Source organism: Giraffa tippelskirchi, chromosome 6 (genome assembly GCF_054371585.1).
Source record: "Giraffa tippelskirchi isolate mGirTip1 chromosome 6, T2T-mGirTip1v1.2.pri, whole genome shotgun sequence".
Taxonomy (NCBI): domain Eukaryota; kingdom Metazoa; phylum Chordata; class Mammalia; order Artiodactyla; family Giraffidae; genus Giraffa; species Giraffa tippelskirchi.
Window position 1 is genome coordinate 76,013,872 of NC_137280.1, and position 18,767 is coordinate 76,032,638.

An 18,767-nucleotide genomic window follows, 5' to 3' on the forward strand; every position below is an offset into this window, starting at 1 on the left:
TCAGGGGAGGGGAGAGGGCCCAGGCAGTGTGACTCACGGGCAAGGAAGCCGCACCTGGGGCAAGTGGGGGCAGCCTGGGTGGGGGGCTGTTTGCAGGCGGGCGGGGCACATGGGTATCAGCTACTCAGGCAGTAAAGGCGGTGGGACAAAGGGCACGGGGTGCCGCATGGCTCCCTCCTGTCTCGCACACGGCGGCCCTGGCCGCGCGGGGACTGCCCAGCCGCCCAGCCACTGCAGGAAAGAATGCACCACCCTGACCACACAATTTTCCAGTTGGAGACTTGGCTTGATGCGATCCAGCTGGGAGCCGCTGCCCCACCCCCGTGGCGCCTCAGGCCTCGTTTCCAGGAAAAGCTCACCCCACCCAGCCTGCTGCCCTTCTGTGGCCACGGGAGGGCGCCCACACCCCAGGGGTAGGGGGCCCCCGGCCAGGTGGAGCTGACTGCCCCCACCCTACCCCAGGGGCCCTACCGCAGGTCACCTCGATCCCCCACTCTGGACAGACCCCCCTTCTATGCAGGGCCCAGAGAGGCCTCATGGACACGAGCACTTCACCTCCCGGAGGCACTTCAGGATGCCACATCGGACCCGGCGCTGGCCAGCGCCCCAGTGCAGGGTCACCAAGGACGGCTCACACCCACTGCCAGGCACCCCAGCCTGGCATCCAAGCTGGGGGAGTCCCCCACCCCAGCCCCTCTCTAGCATCCTCTCTGCCACTCAGGGGCTCCTAGGATACTGGCTTACAGTCCAGGACCTGGTTCCACCTCCACCTCCCAAGCCCGGCTCTCTCCCCCCAGCACGCCCTGCTGCCTCTAGACTCCCCCAGGGGTCTCAGAGGGCGTCCTCTCAGGCGCTCCCTGCAGCCCTGCAGGCCAGTCCCTCACCCCTGGCTGTAGGACGCGCCCTGCCCTGTCCATCCTATCCGGCCATCCTATTCAGGCCCTCAAATCAAGAGACCACCCCCGCCCCAGGCCAGCCCAGCCCTGCGGCCCGCCCCCATACGCCAGGCTGCAGCACGTCTCGGCCGGCACTCCCCACCACTGCTGCTCCTGCCCCTCTGCCTGACTCCTGCCCCGTCCACCAGGCAAGTGTCCCTCGGAGCTGCCCGCGGCCCTCTGCAGGGTAGCGTTGCCCCTTTTTACAGATTTGTAAACTAAGGCAAGAATCTACGGCTAGTGGGGCCTCTCCCGGGTTAGGAAGCCTGGAGACGAGAAGGGAGCCCACGCCGAGAGGGCAGGGCGGCGCGGGGATGGCAACCCCGCCCCGGCCCCTCCCACCCCACACCTCCCGCGGGCAGACTGCCAACAGCCCGGTGCCCGGAACCCGCGGCCCCGGCCGGCCGGCCCGCCCCCGCTCCCCACCCCCTTCTCCGGAGGGAACGAACACTGGAGCAGAGGGGACTCCACCCCGCCTTCCTCCCCAGGTGTTTCCGCACCGAGCCTGGGGGCGGGGCTGCGCCTGGGCCGAGCACCGCCCCCCGGCCCCCGCGGCCTTCCCCGGCGCTCTCGGAGACGGGTGCCCCCTGCGGCACCACCGCCCCTCCTGCCGCACCCACCTACGCAGCACAGCTGCCCGTAGAGGTAGCCCCTGCGCGCCTGCTCGCAGCCCCCATCCAGCCAGCACGGCCGTTCCAGCACGACCTCCTTCTGCGCGGCGAAAGCGACGCCCGCCCCCCGTGTGCCGGGCGCAGCCATGAGCCCGGGCGCCCTGCGGACAGCAAACAGGACGGTGCGTCGGCTCCCCGGCCCACGCGCGAGGCCGCCGGCTCCGCACGCCACACCCTCCCTGCCGCAGCCGCCGGGCCGGACGCTGAGAACCTGCCCCCCGCGGGCGCCCCGCCCCACGGGGACCTGAAAGCCGCGCCCCCGCTTGGAGGGAGAGGACCCGGCTGGGCCTGGGAGCAGGAGGGAAGGAGGCTGCCCCAGGACTGAGGCTGGGAACTGCCCGAGCCTGGCGTTCTCGGGACGAGCTCCGGCTCCCGCAGGCTTTGCGGGGAAGGCCGGGTGTGCGGAGCAGGCGGCTGAGAACTGAGCAGAAGCACCGAAAAGGGGCGCTGAGGGCAGCAGGGCCAGGCCAGCGGCCGCAGGGAAGCCCCGTGCCCACGTGGGCACGAGAGACAAAAGCTGAGGCAGGGAGGCCCAAACCGAGCGGGGAAGCGCTGGCCTGAGCGTTTTATTGAACCGTTTTGTTGAACGTCCCTGCAGCTGAGTCACCAGCCGCTCCCCAGCCCCCGAAGCCACGCCCAGGAGCCCCATCCGGACTCGGACCTCGGCCAGGCTCCCGCGGAGCAGGCCCACCAGGGGCGGCCTTGGCCACCCCCACCGAGGGCAAGCTTCCCAGCCTCAGGCTGTCGCCCGGGCCGCCCTGCAGGTCCCCAGTGGGGCCGTCCCTCTGGCCAGAACCCCAGTCCCCTGCTCATTCACTGAAGTGGAGGCAGGCCCCACCCAGTCCTGGGCCAGGCGCCACTGCCGAGGGCTATAGCCTCGAGCGAGTGACCTGGAGCCGAGGGAGGGCAGCGTAAGCCCGGCCGCCGGTCCCGAGATGTTCCTGGGCCCCGGTCAAGGACGCTCAGGCACCTATCCGGCTCCCACAGCCCCGCCTCCTGGGGCGGCCCGGGCCCGCCTCAGTCCCCGGGACGCCGTCCTGCACCTGCCCGCTGCGGTTTCTGTGTTGACAGTCACCTGTGCTAGCCCCGTACTGGCTGCTCCCTCCCAGACGGAAGGCTTCTGCCCCTTGCCGCCCCCTCCCCAGCTGCCCAGACCTCCCCCAGCCCTCCCTTCACGCCCTGCCCAGCAGCGGGCTCCAGGCTGACAGAGGCAGAGTCCCGGCCCTGCCCAGACAAGCAGGCGGGGTCTTCAGCGCAGGGTACAGGGCCGGGGGTCCACACCTAGTCTGGCCACGCGCCCGCGCGTTCCTCCAGGACAGGAAGGGGCGGGAATAGGGAAATTCAGGGGCGGGAGGGGGCGGGCCCTCAGCCCCCTGGCTGGGTGGCAGCGAGACACAGCAGCCCCTGCGGTGGCCACCAGCGGCCTTACCTTGCTCATACTGCACCCGCGGGCGCCCCCTGCGCCAGTGCCACACGGCGGCCAGAGTGACGACGTGGCCCACGACCACGAGGGAAGGAAACAGGCTGCCTGAGGGCTCCATGGCTCTGGAGGCGCCGGCCTGCGAGCCCGGCAGGCGGAGCCGCCCTTCGGAAGGGCTGCTCGAAGCCGGGCAGCCCCCCTCCCTTCCCCGAGGAAGCAGAGGACGGCTGGGGGCGCTCGGGACCAGGGACCGCCCCCAGCGGGACCGCCCGACCACTGTTGACCGCCGCCGCCGCCGCACCAACTGCGCTCCCGCCCGCGCCTCCCTCCCGCTCCGGCCACTCGCGCTCCCCACCCGCCCCACCTCCCACGGCGGCGCCGCTCCGCGGGCCCTGCGCCGCTCGCACGCTCAAGGTTAGCGGAGCCTTAACCCCTGCTCACCCGCGGCCACACCCGCCAGGAGGAGGGGCCTGCGGGGACGCCTGGCTGAGCGGCAGCCCCCCTCCCAGCCCAGCTCGGGCCCTCGCGGCCTCACACGGGTCTCCCCCGCCCCCACAGGGGGTGACCGTGGCGCCCCGCACCCCGTTCTGCCTCCAAGGGTGCCCCTGGGGACAGCTGCCAGCGCCCCGGTCCTCGCTGGCCTCCAGGCTCGCAGCGGACCCAACCGCTGTCAAAGACAAGGCGACCGACGCCCCCGGCCCCGCCGCGGACAGCAGACAGGGAGGGGGTGGGCCCCGTAGCGCCTGGAAGCAGAGCCCCTGCCCTCCGTCCGCTGGGCTCTCAGAGGCAGCCCCACCTACCCGGCACAATCTTCATTGGGGACAGCGGCAGGGCCCACGGGTCCGACAGCGAGTGGGTGTGGGTGCAGGGAGGGTCACAGGCCCCTCGCAGGCGGCAACGAGCGCGGCGGTGCGTGGAGGAGGGCACGGCAGTGCTGCTGTCAGCAGAGCTGTGTCTGTGGGGGAGGGGGGTGGGCAGGGGGCCCGCAGATATAAATATCCCGGGAGGGCAGGCCAGACCCGTCATCTGTCCCGACTTAGAACATGACGTGCGGAGCCAGGGCACCAGGGCCCGGCTGACTAGGCGGCTCCAGGCCCGCTCCCACATGAGTCCAACAGGGGAAGCCTTGGGTGTCAGGGTCCACCTGGGAGCAGGATGGCCCTTGGGCCTGGGGGCTCCCGTCCCTGTTGAATGGGGTGCAGCCCCCGCCCTGCCCACCCTGCCAGGCGTGGACGGCAGTGGGGGAGCACTTGGAAAGGCCACCCTGGCAAGCACTACCACCCTGGCCCCTGCCAGGTCACCAAACACAACACCTGGCTCAGACGGCTGGGCGGGACAGCCTCCCAAGGTCAGGTCTCAGGCCAAATCGGGCCAGGCCTCCCCCCGCACCCAGGACGCTCAGCTGCGTGCCCTGGGCCCACACAGACCCTGGCAGCCGCGGGTCTCAGGTGTCCCAGGGCCAAGGTGCGCTCAGGAAGCAGACATGGGGGTCTTGGTCCCGTCCCCTCCTCCCCGTCAAGTCTGACCCTCTGAGAACTCCAAGGAGTAAGCCCGCAGGCGCCATCCTAGTCTGACCCTCTGAGAACTCCATGGAGGAAGCCCCGCACGTCACCACACCACACAGTTGAGGAAACTGAGGCACAGAACCGGCGAGGAGCTCACTCCAGCCCCAATCGACTGCCTGGAGCGTGTGAGCAGCTGGCAGCAGAGCACAGCAAACCATTCTTGGCCTCTGGCTGCCAGGGAAGGGGTATCCCGGCCCATGTGGAGAGCCCAGGGGCAACGGGGAGGGGGTGGAGGGCCAGGCCTCCTGCCCATCAACCCCATGCTTCAGAAACTCAATTCTGAAGGAGACAGCCCTGCAGGGGCCAGCTCTGGAGGCCAGGGCTAGGCTCCTCGGAGGAGGACTCCATGCTCCAAAACCGGGGGGAACCAGCTCCTGGAGGCAAGGAAGTCTGGGGCAGGGCCTGGCGCCCCCAGACAAGTCCATCCCACCCCAGACACACCACAGGCGGCATCTCTGAGACGGAGTCATGCTCATCTGAAATCCGCGGTCCTGCCCCTCCAGGGCCCCGGCCACAAGCTGGTGGGGAGAGCACAGCCCCAGCTGGAGGCCTGGACCCCTCCCTTCCGAAGGCCTGCACCCCAGCCCAGCCCTGCCCTACCTTGGCCCAGCTGAATCAGCTCCTCCATGCTGTACCTGTCCATGGCTGCCGACCATGAGCCTGGCTGCTCTGGAGCAGCAGAGAGGAGAGGAAGGGAAGGCAGGAAGGAGGGAAAGGGTGGGAGGCAAAGGGAGGGCTTTCGAGAGCCCTGGCCTCCCCACCCAGCTCTGGGAGCCTGGCTCCTCCTCACAGCCACCCTTTAGTCAGCGAGCTGGGCAGAGCCGAGGCCCAGTGGACCGACGGGTCGGACCAGCCTGCCTTCAATCCCTGAGCCCTCAGGTGTGGCTGGAGGGCCCTCCTCTGCCTGCTGGCCCAGCCCACCCGGCAGCCTCCCCTCCCAGCACCGGCCCCACCAGCCTGCACCACCCCAGCCCCTCCTAGAACCCTCCCCTGCGTCAGCCTCCAGGCCTTCAGCCTTGACAAAGGGACATCTCTTAGCTAAGGACCAACCTCTGCACTTCTTCCGTGCCGCTGGCCTGCCCAGCCACCGCGGGACCCGGTGAAAGACAAACCTAATTGTGCTGTAACCTGCTTAGAAAACCTGCCAGAGTTCTGCAGGTCTCCCCGCAGACAACCAGACACAAAACTGGAGACTAGTGGAGGGCTGGCAGGGGCGTCACGCGCCGTGAAAGGGAGCGGCAGGGCTCTGCGCCTGCCGACAAGCCCATGGGACAGTCAGGTGCGCGGCGTGCCCAGGAGCAGCCAGCCTCGCAGGGCACCTGCACCCGAGGCACAGAGGCTGCTGGAGCACAGGGGTGAGCCTGTTTGGACGGCACCTCTTCTCTACTGAAGTTCCATTTCTTTCTGAGTCTTGAGCCAGGCTCATTGAGAAATGAAATTCAGGTATGAAACCCATTCCCCCTGGGTCCATCACTCCAGTAACCCCAGGGGAACCCTGGTTCCTCCCGCCGCCTAGCCTGTCCGTCCTCCCAGCAGCTCTCCAACGCCGTCCTCCTCAGTCAGGGCTCGGCTCAGGGCATCTCTCACAGGGGCCCTCCTGGACCACTCCTCTTCAGCCCAGCCCATCCATCCCCAGATGCTGGGGGCTTCTGGCCAGGGACTCAGCCTGGGACTGACTGGTAAGTGGTGGAACCAGCAAGTGGACCCCTTCCCACACGGATGAGCAGACCACCAGGGCAGGGGGGAAGGGGTCCACAGCTCCCTGGCCTGGGCTGGCCGGGCAGGGGCAGTCCACCTGAGCAAGGCCACTGTGACGAGCGCAGCGGCTGGCCCCACGTGCTGACCTACCCTTCTGCAGACTGACCAGAGGGGTGATGCTGTGAGCAAGTGAGGGGTCTGTGTGACACATCACTCGATAACTTTTAAAGTATTTATTTCTTCATTTAATTTGGCCGCGCCAGGTCTCCGTTGGGACCTGTCAGACCTGGTTTCCTGACGGACTGAACGCAGCCTCTGCATTGGGAGCGCGGAGTCACAGCACTGGACCGCCAAGGGAGCCCCACTTGATAATATTTAAAACTCTGACAAGTCGACAGTTCCCAATGTCTTCAGAACCTTCCTAGCCAAGCCACCAGGACCCCTGCAGACCTGGCCAAAGCCCTGTGCCCCACCCAACACCCGAGGCTCCCTGCGGTGGTGCTCAGATCCCGCTAGGCCTGGGGAACCTCGGGGAAGGGGGAGCCCACACCCGGCGGCCCTGACTCAGCCTGGAGCTGGAACTCATTTCCTGTTGGAAACTCTGAGCTGCCACCGGTGGTGGCTGCGGCCGGGAAGGGAAGACTGAGTCACCCCTCAGGGCTGGGGGCGCCCCCCCCTGCCCACTGAGCCACACCCAGTCCCCCCTCCTGGCCCATGGCCAACTGCCCGCCCAGCTGCTCAGCCCAGCGCCAGCCCAGCCAGGCCACAGACGAGGAAGGAAGGAGAGAAGAGGGGGGTTCATGCTCCCCACACCCACAACCCAAGAAGGGGGAGGGTCTGCTCTGCCAGCCAGAGTGAGGCAGGGGCCCCATCAAGGCGATGGTCAGGGAGGGGGCCGGGCAAAGACTGTCCATCAGGTGCTGTCAGAGCTGACCGCCGCCCAGCCTAGCACTACTGTTTCTGGTGGGGGACATGGTCACCTTACTGACAGGTGCGGGAGAGGCCGTGTGGTGAGCCCCGCCACCCACAACCTCCCTGACCCCCCCAGATGGGCTCCCACGCCTTGGCCCTCGTTAGTGGGTCCAGGCCCAATCTGGGCCTGCGCCTGGGTCCCCTGACCCCCCACTCTTTCACCTGGCAAACTCATGCCCACCCTACTAGCTTCACCCCAGGCCCCCACCCACCCCCAGAGACCATGTTCCTCCCCAGCTGGTGAGACACCGAGCCCACCCTGTGCTGGGGATCCGCTACCCACACTCGACATGGAGGCTGGTGAGCTCAGAAGCACAGGTGTGAGGCTGAGCTTCACAGGACCCTCTGCCCACCTGGGTGGTGCAGCAAAAGTCCTTAGGGACAGGGGGGCCACAGCACAGGGCACAGCGAGAGGTGCCAGCCCCTGGGACAACAGGGCCCAGTCCATCCTCTGGGACCCAGGTCCCCCTGGGATGGATCCGCCTAGACCCCAGGCAGAGCCCTGTACTGCCTCAGCCACGGGTCTGCTCTTCCTGTCCCGGTCCAGGGCTGCCTACTAGGCCATCACCCACCCCAGGTTGACCAAGCAGCCAGCCACCATATCACATCTGTGCCACACAACCGGAAGGCAGATGTCACCCCCACTGGACAAACCCACGGCTCAGAAAGACCAGGCAGTCATCCACACTTGGAGAGCAGCTGTACCCCGTCACATCCCAGGACCCCCTCTGCACACCCTTATCCCCTGCTGAGAGGGTCTGGAACAGACAAATCCCTGGGGCAGGGAGGGGGCAGGCAGGGCACAGGACGAGGGCGATGCTGGCGAGAGGGCCCAGGGTGCCAGGCTGTGCCGACAGCTGGTCCTGCCAGTCCGAGAACTGCAAGCCCCACCCCCAGCCCCGGGGTGTGCCTGGCGATGGGTGGCAGTAACCCACGGGCTCCTCCTTGGCCTACCCACCCCAAGATCCTGAAGCCAGGAGGAGGAGCCCCGGCGTCCACTGGCAAGAGCGCCCAGGCGGAGAGAGCGCCGCCTGCTGGCAGGAGCAGAGCTTTTGCACACCTGCTGCCCACCCCGTCCACCAGGCCCAGGCTCTCCACCCCCGCCCACCAGGCCTAGGCCTCCGCACCCCCATCCACCAGCTGGGGCCAGGATGCAGCTACCTGTGGGTGGGGCAGGCTCCAGCCCCTGCCTCGCCAGGGTCCCTGGGGTGGTGGCAGGCACCACAGGGGGCTCAGGTGCCCCTTCCTCAGGCTCTTTCCGGCGGTAGACCCACCGCTCCTCGCGGGCAGGGTCCTCGGTGGGCAGCGGCCCCCGCTTGGGCGGGCAGCCCAGGGGACCCGGCATGGTCTGCACGTGGGGGGTGCGACGCGCGGGCGTTACCATGGCCACGGGGCGGCGCACACGCTGCAGAGAGGCAGGCACGATCTCCGGGGGCAGGTGCAGGTACTGGCGCAGGTGGGCAATGCCCTCGTTGGTCAGGTACCAGTAAAAGTGGCGCCAGGCGAAGGTCTCCCGCACAAGGCCCCGTGCCCGCAGGGAGGCCATAGCGCGCATGACCTGCAGGTTGGTGACGCCGGGCACGTGAGGGTGCAGGCTGTGGGGCCGCCGGTCCTTCTTGGCCACCATCACACCCTCTCGGAAAAGCACCTCATAAATGGCCCGCAGCTGGTCCAGCGGCATGAACATGCCGGCCACCATGGCTGCAGGAGCCGAGGGCGCGGGCGGGGCCCAGGGAAGAGGTCAGGAGACGCCCTGCGCACAGCGCGCAAACGGCCCCGGGGCAGGCAGGCTGGCGCAGAGCGGGAGTTCGAGGGCGCGGGCTCCGGGCTTGCAGCTCGCGGCACCGGGCTCTCTGGCTCCTTGCGATTCCTGCCGGCACTGCGGCCTGCCCACCGCCTGCGCGAGCCTCCTGCCCGCCCTTCAGGACGCCCAGGCCGGCCCCCTCTGACTCAGCAGCAAGGGCGGCCCCTCCCACCCTCAGCCAACAGGGCCCCTTGCAGGGTGGGGGGCACCTTGCATCGGGGCCACCCCCGAGGCAGGCCCCCTCCCGAAGAGCCAGCCCGCGGCTCCACGTCAGTAATTACATCAGTTTCTAAACACTTCCTTCAAGGTTCTAAGACTAGGGGGAGGGCGGGCTGCCGGGAGCAGCCAGGGACCCAGAGTCCAAAGGGTGGCAGAGGGAATCGAAAGGAGAGAGGGCAGGAGGGTCCTCAGGCCACGGCTGTGGTCTCAGGGCCTCAGGAGTCACAAGGACCTGAAGAGGGTGCTGCCCGTCTGGGCAGGGAGCGCTCCAGGTCTAAGGGAGCAGGGAGCTGGGGTCTTGGGGTCAGGGGTCTGGGGGCTTGGCAGGGACAGCTGCTACAGCACACGGACAGGCAGGCTGCAGGAACCACTGGCTGCTGTCTATCAGGCAGGCAAAGAGACAGAGCCCCCACCTCCAGATGTCAGACCCAGACACTGGCCGCCCTATTTAACACTTGCCATGCCGGGCCAGATCAAGGGTGGGCCAGGAGCACGGAGTCAGCTCCGAGTCCAGAGGACTCCGAGCAGGACTGGGGGGCTCAGAGTGGGGCCTCCACCCCCTACTGCCCCAGGCCAGCTGTCAGAGGCCAGAAGCTCTCAGCTGCCACAGGAAATCAAAGTCACCAAGTCCGCCCCCCCAGCCCCCCTCACCCCCCAGAGCCTTCTGTGAGGCAGCCGGACAGATGCAAGGGAGCCCAGCTACACGAGGGTCTGGGGGCCCCCCGTGACAGGGGGGCCAGCCGCGGGGAGGGCACTGTATGCTGTACGTGAGGACCCTGGATCCTGGCCCGGCCACACCCAGAGGTCCCCGCCAGGCTCTCGCTGCCGCTGCCGAGGCTCCAACCGCAGACACGCCGCCCCTCCCCATCCCGCCCGATACCCCACTCTCCCACCTGGGGCTGCTCCCTCCACCAAGCGGACACACCCATTCCCACCAAGCGCAGCCAACCCGGGAACTGATTAGAAATAGGGCAGAGGCGGGGGGATCCCGAGGTGGGAGGCTCCGGCGGGCAGGCTGCCAACAGGCGGCGCATGGGGGCGGGGTTCTGAGGCCGTTGCCAAGGCACTGCAGAACCGCTCCCAACACACACACACACACACACACACACACACGCACGCACGCACGCACGCACGCACGCGCGCCCAGAGTTGTGGCAGAGGAAACTGCAGGCACAGCCAACTGTGCCCACAGCCCTGCCCGCCGGCTCTCTGCGGCGCCGCTCTCCCTCCGCCGGCGGGCAGGGGGCCAGCGCGGCCGGACTCCAGCTCAGGGAGGGAGGGGTGCCGGCTGGGAGGATGCGGGGGTGGGCAGAGGCCGCGCCCGCTCGGCGGAGCGGCGCCCGCGCGCCCTGCAGGCCACCAGGACTTGTGGCTTGGGGAACCAACACGAGCTGTGGGTTCAGACCAGCACTCAGGACAGCGGCCCGGCCTGGCCTTGTGGCCGCGGAAGGCCACTCCTGGCCTGTCCCTCAGCTCTCTCTGAGACCACCGGCGCTCCCCCTGCCCACCCCACAGTCCCACGCTTACTTCCTCTCCCTCCCAGCTACCCCGTACACCCAACGCACATTTTCTTAGTTTGATTCTCCGATCTAACCTCCCCAACCCCCAAATACCTCACCAAACCAACCCCAAAGCATCCCCCCTCCCAAAATGATTTCAAGCCTCACCCAAGACCCCCAGACCAAGGTCTCCTCCCACACAGCCCTGCACAGGCCTCAGCCCCGTCACCCCCACCCTTGCCATTCCCAGCACGAGAGGGCAGCAATTCGCGACGCTCAAGAAAGGGGGCAGGGCGCGAAGGGGCGTCCCCATCCCGCCCACCAGCCCGGCCTCACGGGCTGAGGGGAGGAGCACGGAGGACCTGGGGCAGGATGTTCGCGGCCTGGCCCGCGCTGACGGCTGCAGCACACCTCCCTCGGCCCTACTCCCAGCGCACTCCCGCCCCTGCGCCCCCAAGGTCCCAGCCCCTTTCTGCCCAGCCCCCACACTGCGGGAACCGCAGCCGCTGATTCAGCAAAGGGAGGACCCAGGCAGGCAGACAGGGCGGCCCCCTCCATCCCACTCCAGGCCCCTCTGGGTCTCCAGGGCAACTAGTCGGCGCCCTTGGGCAGCCCCTAGCCCCCCCATCCCAGAACAAAGAACCGCAGTGTGGACTTGCCCGGGGCCAGCCAGCCTGGCGCTTCCCGCCCCCTCCCCCCCGTGATCCCCCAGGCCCGGCTGGGTCCCCTCAGACGCTGGGGGCAGGCCGACGAGCTGGGCGGGGACTCGACGGAGCGCAGGAGGAGAAAGTGCCGACCCGAACGCCAGCAAAGGCCAGCTCCCCCCTCCGCCCCGCCCCCGCCGCCGCCGCCGCCGCAGCTGCCCCGCCCCCCGACACACTGCGGGGCTGCGGGGCTGCGGCTGGAGCCCTCCCAGCCAGCCTCGGGAGGACCTCGCACCAGGTGCAGTCCCGGAGGGGCATGGGCCGGGCCTCCTGGGGCTCCAGCTCCCCACTCCCAAAGCTGCCCCCAGAGCTGCAGTCTCCTGCAGCTCTGTGGGGACTGCATCCAGGCAGAGGTCACAGCTTGGTCCACAAACCCCAGCCCCTGTCTCGGTCCCTGGCCTCGGCCCGCACCTTTGAGGGAGCTGATCTCTTGCTGGATGGCTCGCGAGGGGTCCATGTCTCCTCTGGGGCTGAGGGCGGCGCGGCCGCCGCCACGCAGACTCCAGCCCCGCACTGCACTGCCCAGGCCAGAGCCGTAGCCTGGGGGAGGAGCCGGGAGGCGCGGGGCGGGGCTTGCCAGCCGGGGCGGGGCCTCGGCTAATCAATGCGTAGGGCCTGGCCGGCCGGCGCATGCTCCCGTCGGACGCAGCCGGCACCCCTCCGGCCTCCAGCTCTCGATCGCCTGACCCCGCTGACCCCGGCCAGACTGCCAGGCCTGCAAGCTGGATCCAGGCGCGCCTGGCAGGCCCACCCCCCACACACAGTCCCCCGACCCTCACAGCTGGCCACCCTCGGAGCGCCCTGCTAGCCGCCCCTGCACGTGGCATTCCTGACCTCGAAATCATGGCCACTCACTCCTTGCAGGAGAGGCCCGACAGTCTAGACCTCCTGGCGATCTCCCCAGCCAGCGCCCCAGGTGAGGCCCCAAGGTGGGTCCCACTGGGCAGAGGTAGGGCCCTTCATCACCGCTCACTGCCCCGCCTGCCATGCTCTCCACTTTCTCCCTCAGCTGGGGGCCCTCCTCCACCCACATGCTTCTCTGGGTCACCTCAGCCCGTCGGGTGACATGACCCTCCCAAGTGACAGCCAGCCCCCGCCTCCCCACCGGGCTTGTCTCGGGGTGCTCCTGCCTCCCAGCTCTGGATGCTGACCCAGCAGCTCCGGCCAGCACCCTGGCGTCATCCCACATGGGTCGGCCCCGCGGGTCCTGGTGGCTCCACCATCTGGTCTGTCCATCTGCCACCCACTGTCTGGGTCCCAGCACATCTCGCAGGGTCCCCACCACTCGCCCTACTGCTGACAGGATCAGCCTCCTGGATGCCAAGCATCACTGCCGGTGCCCTGGGGAGAATGTCCCCGCTGGCACTGCCCTGTGGGATGAGCTCGGCCTCATTCATGGTGCCGCTGGCACACCGCTTCAAGGTCAGCCCCAGGCCGCACCTCCCACTCCACCCTGGTCCTCTGTGCGGGTCTGGGGGCGCAGGCGCCCCTGTCTCCCACAGGCCTACACCCCAGTCCTCCCTCTGTCCTCACCCAAGGCTCCTCCTTGGGGGCCCACGCCCTCCCCGGGCAGGCTGCCACCTTCAGGCATCCACCCTTCCTGCTGCAGGCCCGCCGGGTGTCGGGTCAGGACTGGGGTCACATGATGATGCCACAGGGGCGAAGCCAGCAGCACCCACAAGTACAGGCTGATGAGCAAAGAAGCAGCTCACACCCCCATGGTCCCTGGGACCTGAGCTGAGCTGCTCCACCACAGCCAGGCCCCCTCCTTCCCAGCCCCTCTGTCTGGGACACAGTGCCCCCCAAGTCTCCTGAGACCCTGGCAGGTGTGGCCCCGGGCCAGGGCCAAGGGGGACCCCACCCCCACACACCCTGCTTGCCGGCCAGACCATCCCTCTGCTCCCACGGCCCTCCCTGCCTTCAAGTCCGTGTTTCCCACCAGGGCTCCCCAGCTTCATGCTGTGCCTACCAGGACAGCCTGCCCTGCGGCAGCTCACTAGTGATTGGTGGGCAGGTGATAGGCACAGACAGCTTCTATGTAGGGTCCCCCGTAATCACACAAGGGGCAGACTATTAACAGAGGTTTACCTCATTAATAGATTAAAGGAGAAAACCTAGGCATCAATCTCAAAATTGCTGACAACTCATAAAAACTCCAGAGAAGGCCATGGCAACCCACTCCAGTACTCTTGCCTGGAAAATCCCATGGACGGAGGAGCCTGGTAGGCTGCAGTCCAGGGGGTTGCGAGGAGTCAGACACGACTGAGCGACTTCACTTTCATTTTTCACTTTCACGCATTGGAGAAGGAAATGGCCACCCACTCCAGTGTTCTTGCCTGGAGAATCCCAGGGACGGCGGAGCCTGGTGGACTGCCGTCTATGGGGTCGCACAGAGTCGGACACAACTGAAGCGACTTAGCAGCAGCAGCAGCATAAAAACTCAATGGGATTTCTGATTTTTACAAAGTGGCCCAATATACTGGGAAAGGAGGTCCAGGGGTCCCTCAGTGTCTGAGGGGAAGTCGTGCCAGAACCCCAGCCAACACTCAAATCCTTGGATGCTCAAGTCCCTTATAAAAACTGGCGCAGTGTTTGCATATAGGCTAATACAGTGCAAATGCTACATAAATAGTGTCAGTCCCTTCAGTTGTGTCTGAGTCCTTGTAACCCGCTGGACTAGCCTGCCAGGCTCCTCTGTCCATGGGATTTCCCAAGCAAGAGTACTGGAGTGGGTTGCCACTTCCTCCTCCAGGGGATCTTCCCAAGCCAGGGACCAAACCTGGGTCTCCTGCCCTGCAGGCGGATTCTTTACCGTCTGAGCCAGAGCCGCCGGGAGCATGGAGATAACTGTGACTACAATGTGAACCCCAAGAGCACCCACAGCAAATTCAAGTTTTACTTTTTGGACCTTAAATGACTTAAGTCCCCAGTGGCCGAACCATGGGTGGGGAGGACCAGCTGTTGACAGGAGACCAGACTTCCCTCTGAGTCTGACGGTGACACTGCCCCAGGGGCCTCCCCTGTGGGAAGTACTGGAAGCAGGAGCAGCTGGTCAGTAAGACTCAGCAGGGTAGCCGGGATGTTCCCAAAGCCACGAGGCCAGACGCCAGGGTGAGCCTCCGGGCTCAGCTGCTGGCGAGGTGGATCCAGGCCCGTGAGGAGGAAAGGAAATCGCATACATGCCACTCTGACCGCAGTGGTGACAAATGTCCTTTGTCTCCTCAGCACCTAAACCAGCACCATCGACCACCCATCAGAACCAACAAGGAGCTCACTAGAATGGCCGGCTTGCAACATCCTTCTAAAGACTGGAGAGATTTCTTATAGGCTGACAATGGTGAGTTAGAAAAAGAAGGATGGGAGAAACCCTGCATTCGCAATGCATGATATAAACTCCTCTGGCACAGATTGATAAAAACCAGTCAGGACTTAAATTCAGAAAGCCCCACAGCACAAAGAAAGACCTAGACCCACATGCAGACTCACGTTCCCAGTGCAGGGGTCTGACCCCACAGGACCACTGCGCCCAACCTAGAGCTGCGTTCCTGACAGGTATGCCTGCCCCACACGCCAACTGTTAATGACTGCCACGTTTACCCGCTCACGTGATTTCATATCAGATCAGCGAGGTGCTGCTGTTTGTCTGCAGCCCTGACACGGGGTGCAAGGCAGGCGGAGGGAGCGAGCCCTCTCAGGCGCTGCAGAACCTGGCAGACAACCTTGTGTGTGTTAGTTGCTCAGTCGTGTCTGACTCTGCGAGTCCATGGACTGTCACCCTCCAGGCTCCTCTCTCCGTCGAATTTTCCAGGCAAGAATACTGGAGGGGGTTGCTATTTCCTACTCCAGAGCAGACACCTTAGGACCTTGTAAAAATATTGTGTTTGAATAGGAATTATTCCCCAGACACAGAGAAAAGTGCCCCCATCTTGTCCCCTCCCCGCCCTGCACATAATATGCAACTCACAGTCAGGACTGGCTTCCTCTTCAAATCTATGAAATTTCTTTATGGGGAAAAATCAAGTAAATACAAACATGATTCTTGGTTTTCCCCCTTTCAACACAAAAAGTGACCCCTCGCCTGCACTGTGGGGAGGTCCCCTGCTGTAGGCCTGCACCCAGCCTCCCTCAGGCACTGCCCCCATCCTCTGCTCTTACACGCACTGTGGTTTTTAGGCCTGATAGACACTTTCACTGGCCTGGTTCCCACCATTTCACCAATACAATCCAGAAACCGGGGTTCTGGAATTTTGCCAATCTGATAGGTGAAAAACAAAAACAAAACGGCACCATGGTTCAGCTGGAGCTTAAATCTTGCTGCTTTGACCCAGAAATTCCATTTCTAACAACAGCCATAGACACACATGATCCAGCGACATAGCTCTTCTATGTAGTAGTTTCCAACAGCAAAAAAGCTGCACTAGACCAAATCTACTGTTCCATGGGAGGAGATCAGTTTCAATAGGATGCGGTCCTGGGCGGGGAGCTGCCCAAGGACACGACAGTAAGGTGGTGCTGAGACCAGCGGGTGGCATGTGTGCCTGAGCCCAGTCATGCTCCTCCACTGACCGCTAACATGCCGTGGTGGTGCCGGACCGACTCTCCGTGCCTGAGACACACCTCGTGTGCCTTCTCTCCCTTAGTACAGCTGCTGCCGACCAAAGACACAAATACATAAATAATACACAATAAAGAGGATATGATTACCGTGCACATCATGAACTAATGTCATAGAAGGATTGTATTTGTTGTAACATTAAATAAAAAGAAGTTACACGTATCTAAAACACTACATTGGTGCAAAAGTAATTGCGGTTTTTATGCTGTTGACATTTGCTGTTTGATATCAGAATACCTTCTTAAATAAATGTGATTATGCTATTCATCATGTTAATGTTCATTTCTCCCTTTTTGTTTTTCTGCTAGTAACTTATTACTTGCTGTTTATCTGTATTTTAGACTATGGAAATGATGTTAGACAAAAAGCAAATTGGCACGATTTTCTTATTCGCATTAAAAATGGGTTGTTAAGCAGATGAGACAATATCAACAACGCATTTGGCCCCGGAACTGCTAACCAACATACAGCGCAGTGGTGGTTCAAGAAGTTTTGCAAAGGAGACGAGAGCCTTGACGATGAGGAGCACAGTGGCCAGCTGTCGGAAGCTGACAAGGACAACGACCAACTGAGAGCCGTCATCGAAGCCGATCCCCTCACAACTACATGAGCAATTGCCAAAGAACTCAACATCGACCATTCTAAGGTCATTCAGCATTTGCAGCAAACTGGAAAGGTGAAAAAACTGAATGAGTGGGTGCCTCATGAGCTGACTTAGCATGCGTGAGCTGATCGCAAATCAAAAAAGTCCTCATTTTGAAATACTGTCTTCTCTTATTCTACACAACAACAACAATTTCTTGAACAGATTGCAGTGAGTGACAAAAACTGGATTTTATATGACAACTGGCAATGACCAGCTCAGTGGTTGGCCTAGGAAGAAACTCCAAAGCACTTTCCAAAGCCAAACTTGCACTGGAAAAAGGTCATGGTCAGTGATTGGTGGTCTTCTTCCCATCTGATCTACTACGGCTTTCTGAGTCCCGGCAAAACCATTATATCTGAGAAGTGTGCTCAGCAAATCGATGAGAGGCCCTGAAAATGGCAACACCCACAGCCAGCACTGGTCAACAAAAAGGGCCCAAGTATTCTCCACGACAATGCCTGACCGCACATCGCACAACCAACCACACTTCAGAAGTTGAATGAATTGCGCTCCAAAGTTCTGCCTCATCCGCCGTATTCACCTGACCTCTCATCAACCAACCACCATTTCTTCAAGCATCTTGACAACTTTTTGCAGGGAAAACGCTTCCACAGCCAGAAGGAGGCAGAAAATGCTTTCCAAGAGTTCACTGAATCCCAAAGCATGGATTTTTACACTATAGGAATAAACTTATTTCTTGTTGGCAAAAATGTGTTGATAGTAATGGTTCCTATTTTGATTAATAAATATATGTTTGATCTTAGTTATAATGATTTAAAACTCACAGTCCAAAACCGCAATTGTGAAATACTTCACAATATTAGATTACAAAGTTACACAAAAACTAAGTTAAACTATAAAATACAGTGCATATTTTTCTTAAAAACAAGCATAAAACAAAGCTGTGGAGGTTTTACAGAACATCAGTCAACCACTCAGGCAACCTGGAGGGGCGTGGCATTGAATGGCAGCCCTGGAAGGCATGTTCACGTAGAGACCCATGGTGCCGGTGACTGTGATCTTTAGTGGAAATTGGGTCTTTGAAGATGTGATTAAGTTCAGGATATCAGGACGAGATCACTCTGGCATATCTGGCTGGGACCTAAACCTAATAATAGTGCCCTTATAAGAGGCAGAAGAGAGATTCCCAGAGGACAGGCCCATGAAGAAGGGGCAGAGGCTGCACGCATGCAGCCACAAGGCACGCCGCAGCCACCAGACCCTGGAGGAGGCAGAGGCAGGCAGGGTCATCCCTGGAGCCTTCAGAGAAGCCAATGCCATGCCAACACCTTGACTCTGGCCTTCTGGCCTCCAGAGGGGAGAGGAAGTTTCTGCTGTTTCGGACCACACGTTTGTGGTCATCTGTTATGGCAGACACAGGAAACTAATGAAGATATTTTTACCAGGAGTGACAAATGTCTACAAGCATGGTGCTGGTTTTGGAACTGGGTAACGGAAGAGGCTGGAGAACTTGAGGAGCATGGTAGAAAAAGCCTAGACTGCCTTGAGCACAAATCACCGGAAGCTGGAGGAAAGGTGATCCTTATCAAACACAGCAAAAAACTTGGCTGAACTGAGTTCCACTGTCAGGTGCAAAGTAGAACTTGCAAGAGATGAACTTGGATCTTTAGCTAAGGAGGTTTCCAAGCCAAGTGTGGGAGGTGAGACCTGGCTTTTACCTGTTCCTTACAGTAAAGTGCAGGAGGAAAGACGTCAATCGTGGAAGGAACTGTGAAACAAGAAGAGAGTCAGTGCTGGTGATCCGGGAACTTCACACCTATTCAGGTTCAGGAGAGGTGACTGTGGGGAGACTCGCTGTGAGGAGAGAAAGCCAACGACATGACTGGACAATTGTCCTCTGAAAAGAGCTGATGTCTGACTCGCAGATCCAACCATCTCAGCACAAGCTGGGGTCAGAGAGGGGCCACCTGGGAAGGGGAAGCCTCCTCCCTGATGGCATGGGTCCCTGTGACATACACGGGAGACCCACATGGTCGACAAGGGTGCTGTATCAGCAGA

The 18,767-nt window shown here is 62.9% G+C and overlaps 1 protein-coding gene across 10 annotated transcripts in view; it reads right to left on the reverse strand.

Moving 5' to 3' along the window:
* The window catches only part of PLEC (plectin), a 53,815-nt gene that overhangs the window by 24,642 nt on the left and 10,406 nt on the right, over positions 1–18,767 (reverse strand). For 2 of the 10 annotated variants that reach the window (XM_081497126.1, XM_081497125.1), the window contains exon 1: positions 8,423–9,163. The exons of 3 other annotated variants lie outside the window; for them this stretch is intronic. In XM_081497126.1, the coding sequence (XP_081353252.1) occupies positions 8,423–8,960 (538 nt within the window). In that variant the 5' untranslated portion in view covers positions 8,961–9,163. Of the gene's footprint in view, positions 1–1,555; positions 1,788–3,035; positions 3,424–3,826; positions 3,976–5,191; positions 5,310–8,422; positions 9,164–11,898; positions 12,008–18,767 lie in introns of those variants that run through there. 5 more of the 10 variants (XM_081497134.1, XM_081497136.1, XM_081497135.1 and 2 more) reach the window with 5 other exon arrangements.